Source organism: Oncorhynchus masou, chromosome 14, assembly GCF_036934945.1.
Source record: "Oncorhynchus masou masou isolate Uvic2021 chromosome 14, UVic_Omas_1.1, whole genome shotgun sequence".
NCBI classification, from domain to species: domain Eukaryota; kingdom Metazoa; phylum Chordata; class Actinopteri; order Salmoniformes; family Salmonidae; genus Oncorhynchus; species Oncorhynchus masou.
Window position 1 is genome coordinate 2,953,496 of NC_088225.1, and position 21,522 is coordinate 2,975,017.

General features: G+C 46.7%; 1 protein-coding gene across 1 annotated transcript; it reads left to right on the forward strand.

Moving 5' to 3' along the window:
- Positions 1–1,840: 1,840 nt before the first annotated feature.
- Positions 1,841–21,333, forward strand: LOC135553670 (TANK-binding kinase 1-binding protein 1-like). Its single transcript, XM_064985626.1, has 11 exons — positions 1,841–2,082; positions 8,558–8,814; positions 9,666–9,794; positions 10,099–10,203; positions 16,822–16,972; positions 17,058–17,260; positions 17,471–17,532; positions 17,748–17,857; positions 18,169–18,653; positions 19,313–19,570; positions 19,747–21,333. Exons 2-11 carry the CDS (start codon positions 8,581–8,583, stop codon positions 19,873–19,875), a joined length of 1,866 nt encoding a protein of 621 aa, XP_064841698.1. The 5' UTR covers positions 1,841–2,082; positions 8,558–8,580; the 3' UTR covers positions 19,876–21,333.
- The last annotated feature ends 189 nt before the right edge of the window (positions 21,334–21,522 follow it).

Genomic DNA, 21,522 nt, shown 5'->3' on the forward strand with positions numbered 1-21,522 from the left:
TGCCTGCCTGCCTGCCTGCCTGCCTGCCTGCCTGCCTGCCTGCCTGCCTGCCTGCCTGCCTGCCTGCCTGCCTGCCTGCCTGCCTGCCTGCCTGCCTGCCTGCCTGCCTGCCTGCCTGCCTGCCTGCCTGCCTGCCTGCCTGCCTGCCTGCCTGCCTGCCTGCCTGCCTGCCTGCCTGCCTGCCTGCCTGCCTGCCTGCCTGCATACATACATACATACATACATACATACATGCATGCATACATACATGCATACATACATGCATACATACATGCATACATGCATACATAGTTGAAGTTGGAAGTTTACATACACCTTAGCCAAATACATTTAAACTCAGTTTTTTTTTTTACAATTCCTGATATTTAATCCTAGTAAATATTCCCTGTTTTAGGTCAGTTAGGATCACCACTTTATTTACAGAATGTGAAATGTCAGAATAATAGTAGAAAGAATTCTGTACTTCAGCTTTTGTTTCTTTCATCGCATTCCCAATGGGTCAGAAGTTTACATAAACAATTAGTATTTGGTAGCATTGCCTTTAAATTGTTTAACTTGAGTCAATTGTTTCAGGTAGCCTTCCACAAGCTTCCCATAATAAGGTGGGTGAATTTTGGCCCATTCCTCCTAGCTGGTGTAACTGAGTCAGGTTTGTAGGCCCCCTTGCTCGCACACACTTTTTCAGTTCTGCCCACAAATGTTCTATAGGATTGAGGTCAGGGCTTTGTGATGGCAACTCCAATACCTTGACTTTGTTGTCCTTAAGGCATTTTGCCACAACTTTGGAAGTATGCTTAGGGTCATTGTCCTTTTGGAAGACCAAGCTTAATTGGTGTCTTGAGATGTTGCTTCAATATCTCCACATAATTTTCTTTCCTTATGATGCCATATATTTTGTGAAGTGCACCAGTCCTTCCTGCAGCAAGCACCCCCACGCTTGGGATGGTGTTCTTCGGTTTGCAAGCCTCCCTTTTTCATCCAAACATAACGACAGATCATGGCGACACTGTGCAGTCAACAAAAACCACCATCTGCAATGATCACATTCTGTTAGAAGTTCCAATTGGTTCATGCCCTGAGAGCAGGTACATTAGGGACACTGTAGCATGCAATACATTTTACAATCTTTTTGCAATACAATCTATTTTTCCTCACAGTTGACACACAAAGATTATCTAGAACCCCTTTTATTTCAAGACCTGTGCATATCTGGATTAGAGAGAATTTCTTCTCATAAAAATAATAATCTCCATCACTCAATGGGGACAGCATAAATAAATAAACTGCCATAATTGAGATAAAATGAATCAATCTATTTATACAACAATCTAATCAAGCTTCAACATCAGCACTTTGTGTCAGAATATATTTTTAAAAAATGTTTTATTTCTTCTGATGAAGGCAGTTATGCAACCAGAGATCCATGAGGCAAAGAATATGACTACTGAACACAAGCTATCCTATATGATATGGGGATGTGATGCTTATTTTTTTCCTATCATCTTGTTATATTCTTGGCCATAAACTGTCACATGTCAGTGATCGTCTGATGTGTTACTCCTTGGTCTTTTCTGAACCTTGCTCCAACCTATTTCACCGTCTTCTACTGGTAAAAACGGTTCGGTTCATCACAGAATGGGAGTGTGAAGGGGGGATTGAAGGGGGGGGGGCGTCACAAGCGTCCACAATCCAACCATTGTCGATGTAAACCGCAAATGAACGGTTTTGACCCCCCTTCTCGCAATGAATTTTTCACAGTTTCTCACGAGGAAGCGTAAGTATATCGTGGTATTTGTTTGACAGTGTTTATTGTTGTGCCTTTGTAGAGTATTTTTTTTAATTTAACAGGTGATAAGTAACGCTCACGGCAACGTTTTTGTATATATATAAAAAAGGGCTCGATTGAGGAAGAAGGGAAAAAGCGCGAGCTCATTTTTTTCCGTTGGGAGAGATGGAGAGAGCTGCGTCGCTGTATACAGCCATGTTGTAGACTAGGTTAGCTACTGATTGCACTACAAAGTGAGAATGGCAACGAGCACTAGTGTCTTGCCGCAAGGAAGGAAACGATATAGAAGCTCTATTGTAAGTAATCACAGGAAACATGTCATCTACACAACCACACGTAGCATACGACGTGGTTGTTGCTTACGGAGATATTCATGCACGTGATTGATTGTTGTGTTCTGGTAACTGTCTTGACATAACTCGTTTATTGTCCTAATGTTGGTGCATGTGGCTTTGAGAGATCATCACTATCGTACACTGGACAGTTCCCGACTGGTTTAGCAGCGTAGACAAACTTGCGCTGTTCACTTGATAGTGGTGCTGAATGCTCAATGTTGACAATGCTTTTCAGACCAAAATGGTTGTCTCACTTAAATATATATATTTTTTAAATACAAACGCAGCCTACGTGCTAGAAACGAAGTTACCTTGGTAACTATATGTCTATGAACCACCACTATATGATAACAGTCACTAAGTTCATTATACACCAGGTAGGTCAACGGAAGTTTATTCAAGTGAAAATGGCCTTGATCAAACATGGTGCTTGACATTTTTGTTCAATTATGTAAACACCATCCGTAGGTCTTTCAAAGACTTACGTTGTTCTGCTGAAACGTTGAAATGTCCCTACTATGACAGACCATGACCATCGTATATGTGCCATAAAGAAATACAGCTGGACGTGCATTTGTGGAAACAAACAGACAGAATCCATTAAATCAGAGGAATCGATCCTTCTGTGCATGGTGCTAAAGCGCGGCTCACCGGCCACGGTGAGTAATTGACTATTAACCACCCAGCGAACCAGTCAGAGGCTGTTAGCGAGAGGAACAGCGAATAGCATCTCCATGCGCTTGACATTCCGCTTCGGGGCACAGGCGGTAACAACTGTATCTGGGGGTACTTTGGAGAGTGACGTGTTGACATGAGAGTTTTACTCAGTTTAAGTTATGTTACTAGTAAAGGTTATGCTACTCGTCTTAAGTCTATTTTAGAAAGAAATCAGGTTTGCCTAAAAGTCATGTCTTGATTTTTTTATTCGACGGATTTCAATTATTTATTTTGATACAGCTGTTTATGGAAACGTTCAAGGTTAAGTGTCTGGTGTCTTGTTTAAAAGGCCTATCACTTAATGTCCCTCCTGAAATCAAGTAGGCTATTTGGAAACTTCTGTTCTCAGACCACTAAGCCCTTCCATTCCAACCGCAATGATGATTTAAGCATGTGCCGCATAGCGATATTGAACATTCACCTCATTGATCTTTCAAACCTATAGCTTTCAGGAGGCATTGTCACCCATTGCTTTTCAGAGTGCAAGTCAAATCCATTAACTGGAGAAGACCGTACAGATAGGCCTGTACAGCACTTGAGGCATGATGAAGCATGCTCGTGGGCTGTTGACAGTGATAATGATGATGATGTAGTCTATTATGTAACATGTTCCACCAGGTCTACTGCAAGAGAGGTTAAGGGTGTGCATTCCAAATATCACCCTATTCCCTTCATAGTGCACTACTTTTGGTCAAAAATAGTGCACTATAGTGAAAAGGGTGCCATTTGGAATTACAATCCTATATTATGTGGAGGTGAGACACCTCACCCACCACCATTTACACCCTGTTATCAACAGCTAGCCATGTGCAACAATGCCCTAATGCTACATTATTTGTTGTGCCTTTTGGCTGTATGATTGTATTGGGTTTATTTTGTTATGAGCACAGCATTCAATTGGGGCTTGGTGTAATATGAAGGTTGATGGGAAAGATTAGAACTCAAGTCAAACTGTTTTTCCTTTCCCATTGGTGGCTTTCGGTACATCACCAGGGTGTGTGTCTGACGTATAGATGCTTTTCTGCACAGGGCTGCTGTGGATTAGGTCTCTGGCTTGCTGCACCCCACTGGGACAGCTCTGATATATATATATATCCCTCCCTCTCTCTCTGTCCTGTCAGAACTAGGTTACTCATCTCCACCTCACAAAGCACATAGGCCACATCTATTCAAGCTTTTGACCCCTCCCCCGAGTACTGGCCTCAGTTCTCCCCTCACATATAGGATGGTGGACACCCTCTATCCCACCATCCTCTTCCTCGCTCTCCCCCGTTCCTTTTTGTTCGCTCCATATCTACATTCCTTAAGACATTGTTTTCCTTCCATTTGTTTGTCTTTGCCAGGACCATGCACATTCTAAGGGCTTGATTCAATCCGTGGCGCTGAAGACGTGCGCTACAGCGCAATAGAAATGTAAAGGCAACGTTTCTGCGTTCGCCGAGACTGTATTCATGGTAAAGGCTGCAGATGTTAGCTCAATCGGAAATTACCTTTAAAGCTCGTTGATGCATCCATTTTTTTTTTTTACTTATAAATACATTTTATATACCCATTGATTCTTGAAGATTATAACTCATGAGCTTAGTTCAACTGTCGTACCCCATCAGAACCCAAAATATAAGCTTGTTTTACTCCCTACGTTTATAAACAATGTAAATCAACACTCTATATCCTCAAAACGCGCATCCTTAGCCGTGTGTATGAATTTGAGAGTGGTTACATTTCTTCAGGCCATCCATCAGCTTATCACCAAATCAGAGGCGGGGTGACTGCTTTGTTATCGTTTAAATGAAGGACTCCAGCTTTAAAGTATCCACTGCCAGTCCTGTACCTTTTTAAGTGTCAACCTTCGGTGTCATTCTCCCTACACTGAAGTGGCCATTATGATAGATGCAGCCTGAGTACAAGACAAGCAGTAAGAATATAACCAATTTACCAGAGCGGAGTTCAACGTTCATCTGGGGATTACGTGTGGGCCTGCCTGAAGACCAACTCACTGGCCTTGTGGTCAGAGTGTCCACCCTGAGATTGAAAGAAGGTAAAAATGGGACCCGATCTCTGCGTCTGCTTGGCACTCCGCATGAAGGAGATTGAGGGTAAGGCCCTGCCATAGTCTAGCGTCCTGTCCGGTGGGTGTACTTGTACATCAAGCTTCCTCACGCTACAGAAACTGGAAATAGGCTCCTGCTTCTATGAGCCGTTCTGGCTCACTCGTGCAAGGCTACTTACTTACATATAGCAAACAAATGCAGCACTGAAGCGTACTATGAAGCTAAACCATTGCAGTAGCTGGTTTACAGAAGCATTGTGCTAAGCTAAGACTGAACCAAAGCGTAGAAGCATATTGAATCTCTACAGCACATTGGGCTAAACTAGTGTTAGCTCGGGGCATCCATTCTGGCTGATATCCGGAACATTAAAATATGAATTAGCCATGTGACATTGACATATGGGCTTGTTCTGATTGGCCCTGGGGTGAATGGGCTCGCGAAGCAGCTCGTGTTTCACTGTAGCTAATTCGTCCTCTGCTTTCTGAACAGAGAGAGGATGTGTGTGTGCAGTGTGAGTCAGTGAGTTGATGCATGTGTGGGTTTGTGTGTAGGTGTTAGTAAATGCATGTGTGTGCGTAATGTGTGTGTGTGTGTGTGTGTGTGTGTGTGTGTGTGTGTGTGTGTGTGTGTGTGTGTGTGTGTGTTAGTAAAGGAAAGATGCTCGACCCTTCTCGGCAGAAGTAGAACTGTCTTTAGGCTCCAGTCCAGGTAGAAATGCAAACCACTTGCAACCAAAGGAGACTTGGAAAAGAGGAAAATTGGCAGAGGTGCATATTTCAATGGATCCACATGCATAGAGGCACAAATGTAAACACGTACATGGGGGACGGGTCCACAGAAAAGTTAGGACATCCCCGACTTAAAACTTTGCATCTTGCCCACTGTCAAGTGTCTTGATATTCTGTATCATAAACAACTCTTTACTCCCGCCTCAGATTTAAAAAGCTTGAACTTACAACAAAACCCCATTCATAACAGACTTTATTGTGATGCTCTGTTGTACAGTAGATCTGGTGTACAGTAGATCTAACCAACTCATTAATCCAGTTGTCATCCGTCTTGCACCCATCCAGCCATCTCCTCCCTCGGGCGATGAAGACGTGCTAGAGACTCAAACAGTGACGGGTTGGCAGGGAGCGTTTGCCGCTTGGTTGCATAAACATTGTGCTATAGGGGCCAATCTGCCATTGAAACAATGACAAAGTGGGCACCCCGCCTCTGGTTTGTTAAAAGGCTGAAAGATGAGGCTGGTGAAATGTAACCACTCAAAACTTCTATCAAATGCAAAAGTTTTAACCATGTTTTGTGGCTATACAGTGTTTGTTTACATTTACCATGTTTAAAAACATTGGAGTGAAATGCATTTAGAATTGTTGTTCAAATGGGGTACGACAGTTGAACTAAGCTCATGAGGCATTTATTAGTTCTATTCTTCAAGAATCAAGGGGTCTGCGCTGAGTCGACAGAACATTAGGAACACCGATCTAATTTTGAGTTGCACCCCCAAGGCGTGGACTCCCCAAGGCGTCGAAAGTGTTCAACAGGGACGCCGTCCCCATGTGCACTCCAATGCTTCCTACAGTTGTGTCAAGTTGGCAGGATGTCCTTTGGGTGGTGAACCATTCTTGATACACACAGGAAACTGTTGAGTGTGGAAAAACCCAGCAGCGTTGCAGTTCTCGACACACTCGAACCGGTGCGCCTGGCACCTCCTACCGTGCCCCGTTCAAAGGCACTTAATTTTTTTTGTCTTGCCCATTCACCCTCTGAACGGCACACATACCACAATCCACGTCTTACTTGTCTCAAGGCTGAAAAATCCTTCTTCAACCAGTCTCCTCCCTTTCATCTACATTGAATGAAGTGGATTTAACACGTGACGTCAATATGGGACCCCATATGGATTCACCCGATCAGTCTGTGTCGTGGTGAGAGCCAGTGTTCCTAATGTTTTGTACACTGAGTGTGTATCGTTGATTTCTACGTTTAATAATGCATGTTGCAACTGCAGAGTGCTCCTTCAACTGGAAAAGCGTCTCGTCTCCAACGGGCGAATCTCGTGGGCATTACAGGATGCAACGGCACCAGCCACCTGGAGCATTGTGGCAGCTGCAGTTCCCGACCTCCAGGGACAAGGGTGGTTAAGTGGGGAAACAAACTGATTTATATCTGTTAACATGGTTTCAATGCAATCCAATACAACTTGTGTTATTATTCATCCCAGAAGGGGCAATTGTGCTGGGTAAGACTTTTTAAAATAAAATCCCAGATTGGTTTCTAGTGGTATCTTTATTTTGAGGGGGGTTAGGGGGCACTTTGAAACATATGGTTCACTGTGGTATTCCTGTGTGAAGTCTAAGCTGGAGGGCCTTACTTTCATTGGGCTGTTTCCGTATCTATTCATGCCTCTGCTACGGAGATGTCGAATCAGAAATTGAGAGATGCAGCTGGCAGAACAAACAACATCAAAAGAGCACCACTCTCTCGGGTCTCTTGTAATTGTAAAAATAAGAGCCAAGCTGAGCTTATCAGACTATGATTCAGCCCAGCAGCCTTTGCAGGCCAGGGGATTTCAGCATGATTATGTGTATGCATAATGTATATTTGTTTTGTTTATGTATTTGTTTTTGGAGAGGGGAAGGGGAAAATAGTTCAGGGGAATATACATACATTTTCGATATGGAGTGGTATGGATACTTTGATATTGAATATATTATCGTTACAGCGTTGGCCAACTTAATGTGTTTCGGACCGGGAAACCTTCCACACACACAAGCGATGGCTGTCTGTATGTGTGACAGTTGGTTTGGCCTAGATCTAGGCTACAGCAGCCAATGACGCATCTATACATCTCTTTAGTTGAGTATTCCAGATACTCGAAGACACAAGGTGTTTTTTTTATGTTTCAGGATGTGGGATGGTATAACGTTCATGGCAACAGCCAACCAGATTTAAACGGTGGCAGATGGAGCGGGCGATGTGTGGCCTAGACTGCGGACAGACTGCTGGGCAGGGTTGGCACACGACCCCTCTATATGCCCTGTCGGCCATGGCTCTCACTCACACCAGAGCTGCGCCAGGGCCCGTCGCTCTGCCATTTGAGCCTCGTTAGCGCCACCTGCTGCGAGAAGGAGAGTGGCTGGCAGAGAAAGGCTAGCGCCGGAACGACCACAGCCTTCTGTTCCCTCGGAAGGCCTGGGGACCGTAGTCTGTGTTCACTGAACTGGAAGAGGCCTTATGGGTGGCGCAGCTGCCCTGTTGCCTTCATGCTGCTATGAAGAGATATCCTTCCGGTTATCCTAGCCTTCTATGCTAGAGGGCGCTGTGTTCTGTTTACAAGTCATCTGACATTAGATACAGTGTTGTTTGACGTTGTTGAAGTGATTCTTCTTCACCTCAAAATCCCAGTTTTATAAGAAACTTTGAGACTTGAAATGTGTCAATGCAATCTGTTGTGTGTGTGTGTGTAGATCCACCTATACATCTCAGTCCCACATGAATGGAAAGAAGAGAGCATTTTCTGATAAAAAATCCAAAATAGTTTCCAAATGACACCCATTTAGGAAACAGACTGTTCTGCTTTGACTGTGGGTATTGCATTTCATAACGTCAGTATTACAGAATGACTGGCTCTAATGACTTACCCTCCTTCCTGTGTCCCCCCTCAGGTAGCCACTGATCTGCTTAAGGGATGGAGTCTCTCTTCGGGGGCGAGCTGGGCCTCCTGGGAGGGGGCGAGGGGCTAAGGGATGACGGCTGTGGCTTGGGGTCGGGGGTCAACTGGTCGTCCTCACCCATCCAAGACGACATGTACCCCTCCCACTTCGCCCTGGCCGCCGCCTACCATGACATCAAGACGCGATTGGCCAGCCTGGAGCGAGAGAACAGCAGCATCAAGAGGAAACTGAAGAACTATGAGGTCAAGGTAGGTTGACTGATCCGTTCATCACAGTGGCTACGTCCCAAATTGCACCATATTCCCTTTATACTGCTCAACTTTAAAGGGAAGCCCTACGGCCCTGGTCAAAAAGGTGTCCCCTCTTAAAGGGATAGTTCTGGATTTTGGCCCTTTATCTACTTCCCCATAGTCAGATTAACTCTGGATACCATTTTGATGTGTCCGAGTCCAGTATGAAAGAAGTTGGAGGTAGTTTCACAAAGAAAATAACTAGCCTAGCACAAAGACTAGTTATCCCATAGACTTCCAGTCATTGCGCTAATGCTAGATAGCAACTTTCTTCAAACTGCATGCTGATATATACAAACGGTATCCACGAGTGCATCCGACTCTGGCGAGGTGGCTGGAGCTCCATTGCCAAAATCCCAAACTATCCCTTTAAAAAGGGTATCACTGATTTTACACTGACTGAATTGGTAGAAGCTATTCTATGGAACCGGTGCTTTCTCCTATGCAACGGAGTTAGATCAGTGTGTACTCCCAGGAGAGGAGGAAGGAAGGGTTGATTTTCAAAGTACTGAAACAATCAGGCGTACCTGAATGAGGCCATTATTCAGTTGAAACTCACAGTGGAAAAGCTTATGGTAGAGGAAGGTTATTTTCTAACCTCTAATAATGATAATCTGGCCTCGACTTGCACTGGTGTACTCTTTTTTTTCTCCATCTACTTGAGCTTTTTCCATCTCCTATGTTTTGGGCTGTGACACACCTTGTCCTATTCTCACCGTCTTCCTTTGATCTCCTTTCTTTCTCACCTACTCATCTCATTTGCCTCCTCTGTCCCTCTCTTGTTCCTCTCCCCTCCTTCTCTCCCTCAGTTCCCTATGATCAGTGAGTTTGAGGAGGAGAGGACCCTACAGTGCTGCTCCTGTGAACCCAAGGAGACGAGCCTACTGCAGTCAGAGACCACCAACCTGCAACAGAGAGTCAACTCCCTCACACAGGAGGTAAGACATGGAGGAAGAGAGGAGAGGGGAGAGGAAAGAGACAGTAGAGAGACGAGTGTGAAGAGGGAGAGAAGAGAGAAGAAGAGGGGAGAGGGAGGAGACAAGAGAAGGGAGGGTGGTAAGAGAGAATATAGGGGGAGGGAGAGGTAGGAAAAGGGGGAGGGAGAGGTAGGAAAAGGGGGAGGGAGAGGTAGGTTAAGAGGGAGTAGAGGAGAAAGGAGGGGGAGGGGTGGGAGGAACTGCACATCGAACACATTTCTTTCTCCTACACTTTACCCTTTGAAAACGTCCACCTTTCCCTCAGCTCCAGAAGAGTAAAGAGCGAGAGGAGAGGCTGGAGGATGTGATTCAGGCCTACGAGAAGATCCACATGGAGAAGAGTAACGTTCAGAGAGACCTGGACAAGATGGTGAGAAACACTGGGAAACAGTGTCCCCTTCTGGACACCATGAGTAGTACTGGTAGAGTGATGGGGGAGGGGACAGTATTATGGGTAAAGGGATCCTTTACATACAAATTAAAGCAAACACTATTTTTGACCATCAGTTTTCTATCAGCAATATACCTCAAACGTGTGTGTGTGTGTGAGAGATTGTTTCGCTACCTGTATACACCCTACAGCCGCTCGCGCCGCGCGTATACAGCCGCGCGCGTATACACCCTACAGCCGCGCGCGCGTATACCGTATACACCCTACAGCCGCGCGCGCGCATATACACCCTACAGCCGCGCGCGCATACACCCTACAGCCGCGCGCGCCACACCCTACAGCCGCGCGCGCTATACACCCTACAGCCGCCGCGTATACACCCTACAGCCGCGCGCGCGTATACACCCTACAGCCGCGCGTATACACCCTTCAGCCGCGCGCGTATACCCCTACAGCCGCGCGCGCGCGTATACCGTATACACCCTTCAGCCGCGCGCATATACACCCTACAGCCGCGCGCGCTATACACCCTACAGCCGCGGCGCGCTATACACCCTACAGCCGCGCGCGCGCTTATACACCCTACAGCCGCGCGCGCGCGTATACACCCTACACTATTTTTGACCATCAGTTTTCTATCAGCAATATACCTCAAACGTGTGTGTGTGTGAGAGATTGTTTCGCTACCTGTATACACCCTACAGCCGCTCGCGCCGCGCGTATACAGCCGCTCGCGCGTATACACCCTACAGCCGCGCGCGTATACACCCTACAGCCAGCCGCGCGCAGTATACACCCTACAGCCGCGCGCGCGTATATACACCCTACAGCCGCGCGCGCGTATACACCCTACAGCCGCGCGCGCGCTTATACACCCTACAGCCGCGCGCTATACACCCTACAGCCGCGCGCGCTATACACCCTACAGCCGCTCGCGCGTATACACCCTACAGCCGCGCGCGTATACACCCTACAGCCGCGCGCGTATACACCCTACAGCCGCGCAGCGTATACACCCTACAGCCGCGCGCGCGCGTATACACCCTACAGCCGCGCGCGCGCGTATACCGTATACACCCTACAGCCGCGCCGCGCGTATACAGCCGCTCGCGCGTATACACCCTACAGCCGCGCGCTTATACACCCTACAGCCGCGCGCGCGCGTATACACCCTACAGCCGCGCGCGCGTATACACCCTACAGCCGCTCGCGCGCAAGTGGGACACAATCATGAAGTGGAACGACATTTATTGGATATTTCAAACTTTTTTAACAAATCAAAAACTGAAAAATTGGGCGTGCAAAATTATTCAGCCCCCTTAAGTTAATACTTTGTAGCGCCACCTTTTGCTGCGATTACAGCTGTAAGTCGCTTGGGGTATGTCTCTATCCGTTTTGCACATCGAGAGACTGACATTTTTGCAAAACAGCTCGAGCTCAGTGAGGTTGAATGGAGAGCATTTGTGAACAGCAGTTTACAGTTCTTTCCACAGATTCTCGATTGGATTCAGGTCTGGACTTTGACTTGGCCATTCTAACACCTGGATATGTTTATTTTTGAACCATTCCATTGTAGATTTTGCTTTATGTTTTGGATCATTGTCTTGTTGGAAGACAAATCTCCGTCCCAGTCTCAGGTCTTTTGCAGACTCCATCAGGTTTTCTTCCAGAATGGTCCTGTATTTGGCTCCATCCATCTTCCCTGTCCCTGCTGAAGAAAAGCAGGCCCAAACCATGATGCTGCCACTACCATGTTTGACAGTGGGGATGGGTGATGAGCTGTGTTGCTTTTACGCCAAACATAACGTTTTGCATTGTTGCCAAAAAGTTCAATTTTGGTTTCATCTGACCAGAGCACCTTCTTCCACATGTTTGGTGTGTCTCCCAGGTGGCTTGTGGCAAACTTTAAACAACACTTTTTATGGATATCTTTAAGAAATGGCTTTCTTCTTGCCACTCTTCCATAAAGGCCAGATTTGTGCAATATACGACTGATTGTTGTCCTATGGACAGAGTCTCCAACCTCAGCTGTAGATCTCTGCAGTTCATCCAGAGTGATCATGGGCCTCTTGGCTGCATCTCTGATCAGTCTTCTCCTTGTATGAGCTGAAAGTTTAGAGGGACGGCCAGGTCTTGGTAGATTTGCAGTGGTCTGATACTCCTTCCATTTCAATATTATCGCTTGCACAGTGCTCCTTGGGATGTTTAAAGCTTGGGAAATCTTTTTGTATCCAAATCCGGCTTTAAACTTCTTCACAACAGTATCTCGGACCTGCCTGGTGTGTTCCTTGTTCTTCATGATGCTCTCTGCGCTTTTAACGGACCTCTGAGACTATCACAGTGCAGGTGCATTTATACGGAGACTTGATTACACACAGGTGGATTGTATTTATCATCGTTAGTCATTTAGGTCACCATTGGATCATTCAGAGATCCTCACTGAACTTCCGGAGAGAGTTTGCTGCACTGAAAGTAAAGGGGCTGAATAATTTTGCACGCCCAATTTTTCAGTTTTTGATTTGTTAAAAAAGTTTGAAATATCCAATAAATGTCGTTCCACTTCATGAATGTGTCCCACTTGTTGTTGATTCTTCACAAAAAAATACAGTTTTATATCTTTATGTTTGAAGCCTGAAATGTGGCAAAAGGTCGCAAAGTTCAAGGGGGCCGAATACTTTCGCAAAGCACTGTGTATACACCCTACAACCGTGCGTGTGTGTATATATACACCCTACAACCGTGCGTGTGTGTATATATACACCCTACAACCGTGCGTGAGTGTATATACACCCTACAACCGTGCGTGTGTGTGTATATACACCCTACAACCGTGCGTGTGTGTGTATATACACCCTACAACCATGCGTGTGTGTGTATATACACCCTACAACCGTGCGTGTGTGTATATACACCCTACAACCGTGCGTGTGTGTGTATATATACACCCTACAACCGTGCGTGTGCGTGTGTGTGTGTGTTTGTGTATACACCCTACAACCGTGCGTGTGCGTGTGTGTGTGTATACACCCTACAACCGTGCGTGTGCGTGTGTGTGTGTGTATACACCCTACAACCGTGCGTGTGCGTGTGTGTGTGTATACACCCTACAACCGTGCGTGTGCGTGTGTGTGTGTGTATACACCCTACAACCGTGCGTGTGTGTGTGTATACACCCTACAACCGTGCGTGTGTGTGTGTATACACCCTACAACCGTGCGTGTGTGTGTATACACCCTACAACCGTGCGTGTGCGTGTGTACACCATACAACCGTGCGTGTGTGTGTGTATACACCCTACAACCGTGCGTGTGCGTGTGTGTGTGTATACACCCTACAACCGTGCGTGTGCGCGTGTGTGTGTGTATACACCCTACAACCGTGCGTGTGCGCGTGTGTGTGTGTATACACCCTACAACCGTGCGTGTGCGCGTGTGTGTGTGTATACACCCTACAACCGTGCGTGTGCGTGTGTGTGTGTATACACCCTACAACCGTGCGTGTGCGCGTGTGTGTGTGTATACACCCTACAACCGTGCGTGTGCGCGTGTGTGTGTGTCATACACCCTACAACCGTGCGTGTGCGCGTGTGTGTGTATACACCCTACAACCGTGCGTGTGCGCGTGTGTGTGTGTATACACCCTACAACCGTGCGTGTGTGTATATATACACCCTACAACCGTGCGTGTGTGTATATATACACCCTACAACCGTGCGTGTGTGTGTGTATACACCCTACAACCGTGCGTGTGTGTATATTTACACCTTACAACCGTGCGTGTGTGTATATATACACCCTACAACCGCGCGTGTGTATATATACACCCTACAACAGGTGTGTGTGTATATATACACCCTACAACACCATTGGATGTGTGTATATATACACCCTACAACCGTGCGTGTGTGTATATATACACCCTACAACCGTGCGTGTGTGTATATACATACACCCTACAACCGTGGCGTGTGTGTATATACATACACCCTACAACCGTGCGTGTGTGTATATACACCCTACAACCGTGCGTGTGTGTGTATATACACCCTACAACCGTGCGTGTGTGTGTATATACACCCTACAACCGTGCGTGTGTGTGTGTATATACACCCTACAACCGTGCGTGTGTGTTATATACACCCTACAAGCCGTGCGTGTGTGTGTATATACACCCTACAACCGTGCGTGTGTGTATATACACCCTACAACCGTGCGTGTGTGTATATACACCCTACAACCGTGCGTGTGTGTATATACACCCTACAACCGTGCGTGTGTGTATATACACCCTACAACCGTGCGTGTGTGTATATACACCCTACAACCGTGCGTGTGTGTATATCCACCCTACAACCGTGCGTGTGTGTATATACACCCTACAACCGTGCGTGTGTGTATATACACCCTACAACCGTGCGTGTGTATATATACACCCTACAACCGTGCGTGTGCGCGTGTGTGTGTGTATACACCCTACAACCGTGCGTGTGCGCGTGTGTGTGTATACACCCTACAACCGTGCGTGTGCGCGTGTGTGTGTGTGTATACACCCTACAACCGTGCGTGTGCGCATGTGTGTGTGTATACACCCTACAACCGTGCACGTGTGTGTGTGTATACACCCTACAACCGTGCGTGTGCGCGTGTGTGTGTGTATACACCCTACAACCGTGCGTGTGCGCGTGTGTGTGTATACACCCTACAACCGTGCGTGTGCGTGTGTGTATACACTCTACAACCGTGCGTGTGCGTGTGTGTGTGTGTGTGTGTATACACTCTACAACCGTGCGTGTGCGTGTGTGTGTGTGTGTATACACCCTACAACCGTGCGTGTGTATATTTACACCCTACAACCGCGCGTGTGTGTATATATACACCCTACAACCGCGCGTGTGTATATTTACACCCTACAACCGCGCGTGTGTGTATATATACACCCTACAACCGCGCGTGTGTGTATATATACACCCTACAACCGTGCGTGTGTGTATATATACACCCTACAACCGTGCGTGTGTGTATATACATACACCCTACAACCGTGCGTGTGTGTATATACACCCTACAACCGTGCGTGTGTGTGTATATACACCCTACAACCGTGCGTGTGTGTGTATATTCACCCTACAACCGTGCGTGTGTGTGTATATACACCCTACAACCGTGCGTGTGTGTGTATATACACGCTACAACCGTGCGTGTGTGTGTATATACACCCTACAACCGTGCGTGTGTGTATATACACCCTACAACCGTGCGTGTGTGTATATACACCCTACAACCGTGTGTGTGTGTATATACACCCTACAACCGTGCGTGTGTGTATATATACACCCTACAACCGTGCGTGTGTGTATATACACCCTACAACCGTGCGTGTGTGTATATATACACCCTACAACCGTGCGTGTGTGTATATATACACCCTACAACCGTGCGTGTGTGTGTGTATACACCCTACAACCGTGCGTGTGTGTATATTTACACCTTACAACCGTGCGTGTGTGTATATATACACCCTACAACCGCGCGTGTGTGTATATATACACCCTACAACCGCGCGTGTGTGTATATATACACCCTACAACCGTGCGTGTGTGTATATATACACCCTACAACCGTGCGTGTGTGTATATACATACACCCTACAACCGTGCGTGTGTGTATATACATACACCCTACAACCGTGCGTGTGTGTATATACACCCTACAACCGTGCGTGTGTGTGTATATACACCCTACAACCGTGCGTGTGTGTGTATATACACCCTACAACCGTGCGTGTGTGTGTATATACACCCTACAACCGTGCGTGTGTGTGTATATACACCCTACAACCGTGCGTGTGTGTGTATATACACCCTACAACCGTGCGTGTGTGTGTGTATATACACCCTACAACCGTGCGTGTGTGTATATACACCCTACAACCGTGCGTGTGTGTATATACACCCTACAACCGTGCGTGTGTGTATATACACCCTACAACCGTGCGTGTGTGTATATACACCCTACAACCGTGCGTGTGTGTATATACACCCTACAACCGTGCGTGTGTATATATACACCCTACAACCGTGCGTGTGTGTATATATACACCCTACAACCGTGCGTGTGTGTATATATACACCCTACAACCGTGCGTGTGTGTATATATACACCCTACAACCGTGTGTGTGTGTGTGTATATATACACCCTACAACCGTGCGTGTGTGTATATATACACCCTACAACCGTGTGTGTGTGTATATATACACCCTACAACCGTGCGTGTGTGTGTGTATATATACACCCTACAACCGTGCGTGTGTGTGTATATATATACACCCTGCAACCGTGCGTGTGTGTGTATATATATACACCCTGCAACCGTGCGTGTGGGTGTATATATATACACCCTACAACCGTGCCTGTGTGTATGTACACCCTTCAACCGTGTGTGTGTGTTTATGTACACCCTACATCCGCGTGTGTGTATGTACACCCGCGTGTGTGTATGTACACCCTACATCCGCGTGTGTATATGTACACCCTACATCCGTGTGTTTGTGTGTGTTGAAAATGTGCATTCACGTGTGTGTGTGTGCTCTCCGTCAGACAACACTAGCAGAGCAGCATATGGAGCGCATCTGTGGTCTGGAGTCAGCTCTGAGGCAGAGGGAGGGGTCCCTGCAGAAACTCAGTGCTCAGCTGCACAGCAAGAACATTCATTACCTACAGCTACACACCAGTCTGGACGTGCCTCGCGGTGAGTGTGTGAGTGTGTGTGTGTGTGTGTGTTTGAGGGAGTGCAGGTGTGTATGTTTCTCACTGTGCCTGGCTGTGTGCTACAGAGCGGAACGGGCGGGGTCCGACCCTGCAGAGCTCTCGTAGTCTGGACGCCGTGTCCGACCTGAAGCTGCAGCGGTTGGAGGCGGAGCTAGAAGGGGCGCGGCAGCAGGCCCAGGGTGCATGTCAGAGAGAGAAGGAGATGAAGGAGGAGCTACAGAGGCTGCAGGCAGAGATCAGACAGCTGCAGCAGAATGTACAGAGACAGGTCAGATAGTGACACACAGGAGGCTGGTAGTACCTTACTCGGGGAGGACTGTCTCATGGTAATGGCTGGAGCAGAGACAGTGGAATGGTATCAAATACATAGTTTCCATGTGTTTGATGCCATTACATTTGCTCCGTTTCAGTCCATTATTATGAGCCATCCTCCCCTCAGCAGCCTCCACTGACACACACGTCTGTCTCTGTCCAGCAGGAGGTGACCACACCCTGTGAGCACTGTGACATGGAATGGATAAAGAAGGCAGGAGATGAACAGTGAGCGACAGCTGCACCATCTAAATCTCCGGCCATGTAGCTATTGTCAATAGAATAACCAAGTTGATGACCCAAAATGGAACACTATTCCCTATTTAGTGCACTACTTTTGACCAGGGCCCCATAGGGTGTGGTGGCCTATTTATGGAATAGGGTGCCATTTTGGACGCAATCCTAACATTGAGAGATGATCAACTACTGTCCCTCCTTTGCAGGGTGATCCTGGCATTGGCCTACACTGAGCTGACAGAGGAGCTGGTGCGTGTGCGAGGTCTGGCTGTCAAACAGACTGAGATCCTCAGGAAGGCATCCCACGAGCAGATGGGTTAGTAGAAAACACAAAAATTGTTCTCCATATTGATGTTGAATGGAGTATAATTGCAAAAATGCCCAATGAGGGTGCCAGTAAGGACACTAATGTAATACTACTACTACTACTACTACTACTACTAATAATAAATGCGATTTAGCGGATGCGTTTACCCAAAGTGACTTAGTCACGTGTGCATACGTTTTACGTACTGGTGGTCCCGGGAATTGAACCCACTATCCTGGTGTTGCAAGCTCCATACTCTATCAGTTGGGCTACAGAGGTAGCAATGGACGATAATAACCATCTCATTCTCTCTCCTCCAGTCTTGAGACACTCCCCAGCCCCCCAGCGTCGCTCCCCGGCCTCCCAACGCCCCTCCCCAGACCGCCTCCACCCCTCTCCTCCCCTCTCACCTTCCTCACCCCCTTCTGGCCCCGCATCCTACTCCCCAACAGGCCTCTCTTACTCCCCCACCGGCCCAGCCTCCTACTCCTGCCGGCCAACCAGCCAACGGCTGCGTGCCCACTTCCAGGGGCGCCGCAGCTACTCGGAGGTGGCTGACTCGTCTGCCCACCAGAGGCCCCCCCCCAGGCTGCTCCGTGACCCAGTCTCCACCCTGCCCAAGCCCAAGAACATGGGGGAGTCTGGGGCTTATTCCCGCCCGCCCAGGATTTCCCTGGTGGGGCAACCCCGGCCGGCCTCGGCCCGTGGAGCTGTAGGTGCTGGTGGAGGGGGAGGAGGTGGTGGCAGCAGCCTGAGCAGTAGCCCCCACCACGCCCTGGAGCTGGGCTTCCCTCTAGCTGCAGAGGTACACACCATATGTGTTTATACACTACCATTCAAAAGCTTGGGGTCACTTAGAAATGTCCTTGTTTTTTAATGAAAAGCATTTTTTTGTCCATTGAAATATAAAATACAGAATAAATGTAATTTACTATTGTAGCTGGAAAGTGCAGATTTTTTTATGGAATACCTATGTAGGCGTACAGAAGCCCATCATCAGCAACCATCACTCCTGTGTTCCAATGGCACGTTGTGTTAGTCTTAAAATAAATTGATAAACTTGGATTAGCGAATTGATCATTAGAAAACCCTTTTGCAATTATGTTAGCACAGCTAAAACTGTTAATAATTGCATAAGGGTTTTCTAATGATCAATTAGCCTTTTAAAATGATAAACTTGGATTAGCTAACAATATGCCATAGGAACACAGGAGTGAGGAATGCTGACAATCAACTTATGTAGATATTCCATTACAAATCTACCGTTTCCAGCTACAAGACATTTACAACGTCTACAATGTATTTCTGATCAATTTTATTTTAAAATGGACAAAAAAAAGTGCTTTTCTTTCAAAAACAAGGAAATGTCTAAGTGACCCTGAACGGTAGTGTATTTATTTTAAGATAAATGTATAAAATAAGGTTAACCGGTTAAAATAACATGTTACTCCCTAATCCATCCAGGGGCGTCACTTCTGTCATCTGAAGGATCCCCCGGCAAACCCCCCACAGGTCACCCCGCCACAGTCGTCTGACGATGAGGAGTGGAGGTGCCCATCCCCGGTCTCCAGTCCTCCCAGGACACTGGGGGCCATGGGGGTAAGCTCACGGGAAACCCCTCCCTGCCCTTCCTTCTTGGCCCTAAAGGACCCGGCTACCCTCGCCTGCCACCTGCCAGGGTACCTAAACGCAGACCATGCCCAGTCCTGGCCCTCCATCAATGTGAGTTGTTGCTGCTCGAGTTCAGAGCTCAATAGTGTATCCCATTAGCAGTAATAAGAGCTTCCTTTACGTGACATGCAAATAGAAAACAGGTTCTTTTAGTCATTACAATGAGTACATTTAGTGTTTACCTTCGAGTTGAGCGTTTACACAGTTTTGTGATTGGCTGCCTGCAGTTGTGGATGGAGACGGAGGAGAATGACGCCCGGAGCTGCCCTCTGTGTCAGCTGACCTTCCCCACTGGTTACCCCGACGACGCCCTCATCAAACACATCGACACGCACCTGGAGAACAGCAAGATCTAACCCCCCCACCAAGACACAGATCAACTTACCCTGACAAATTCTAACCTAAACCATGATCAGGAAAATCCATTGCAGATCCCCTTTGCAATATGACACTCTAGGGCAGACTGCATCCACTGAATCATCCATCTAAATTTAGATGTGATACTAGTCGTTTTCTAAACTGGAAAGTTTCCTAACCTCTGTATTTGACCATGTTAGTTTAGGGCTATAACAAGGGCCAGTGCTGTTTCTGAATGCTCCCCCTCTCTCCCATGTTATCAGGTATGGTCTTTGACATGGTTACCTCACACTGTTTTTAAAACCCATCAATAATGGGTCACAGCCCAACTACATGCTTTTATCACAAAGTTTACACTGTCAAACCAGAATGAACTCGTCACCCAGAGACTTTAAGGGCATATTCATAAAAGAGGTACACAGCACTTTCTACAATTTAGTTCTAATGGAACTTTAATAGTTTTCGTCGAGATTCAAGAACAATCTTTAAAACATCTCACGTGTCTCTGTAAAATGTAATGAAATAACATGAAGTTAAGGGTGACAGAGGGGTTAGTGATGATAGCTAGAAATAGTTGAGCTATGGCAGTGTGTTGAGGAGCTATGGCAGTGTGTTGAGGACCCTAAAACAGTGATAGGATGGCCCACTATAGCTACCTTGTAAAAAAACTCCTTTATACATTGACATTCAGGGATTTATGATATTGTACCATAGTGATTAAAACTAGGGAAAATAACAGTCCGAAGATGTTCTGGTTTGTAGGCGCTGTACAGTGATTCCAGGCTGTTGTTCTCCGTGGATGATTTGTGAATCTCAGAATACGGACACTTTATATGCAGTTATCTCCGGTACTTGCCTACAGGTTGTCAACACAATTCACAGCAACACATTTAAAACCCACCGGACAGGAATTTGACAGATACACAACACATTACCAGAACATCAGCTGATTTCTCAACTCAGCCAATTTGGAAATTTGCACAGCAATCAATACGATCCAAAGACACTGGATGGGGATCAGTACATTGTCTTACCTCAGATCTTTTGGTACTTATCAATCAGTTGAGGGACAAGCGTCGCGCAAGAGTGACGCCACCCGTCGAAAGACAATGCCATTAGTATAGGTACCATAGAAGGTAACACTGCAATCAACTACAATAAAAAAAAAACTTTTAAAAAACTGCTGGATCGCTTCTAGAGGAAGACCAAGAGACTCTGCCAATGAGACGGAACAGTACTGAGATACAGGAGTGGAATCAGAGGTGAAGGAATGACATTTGAAAAGGGACATGAACCCATGTGTTCACATTGAATTCCAAGACACTACAGTATTCATTTTTTGAATCTTTTTGCCCCCCTTCCCCTTCCGTAGAATCATGGAGGCTTAGTTCTCCCTTTATAGTCATCTTTCGGGATTTCTGTAACGCAAATAATAAAAAACTGAATTTCAAAAATGGTATACCTGGTTGAACCTTAAGCTTAAGTCAGCCTTCAATGACTGGTCTGTTAAACAGCAACTGGTTGGACTGAGTTCCACATGGGTTCCACATTCAATTCATTATAGACGTAAACTCATATGGGAATATGTTGAATAGCGTTCTATAGGCATTTTACATTCCCTGCATTGGGCAATAGTAAAATAGATT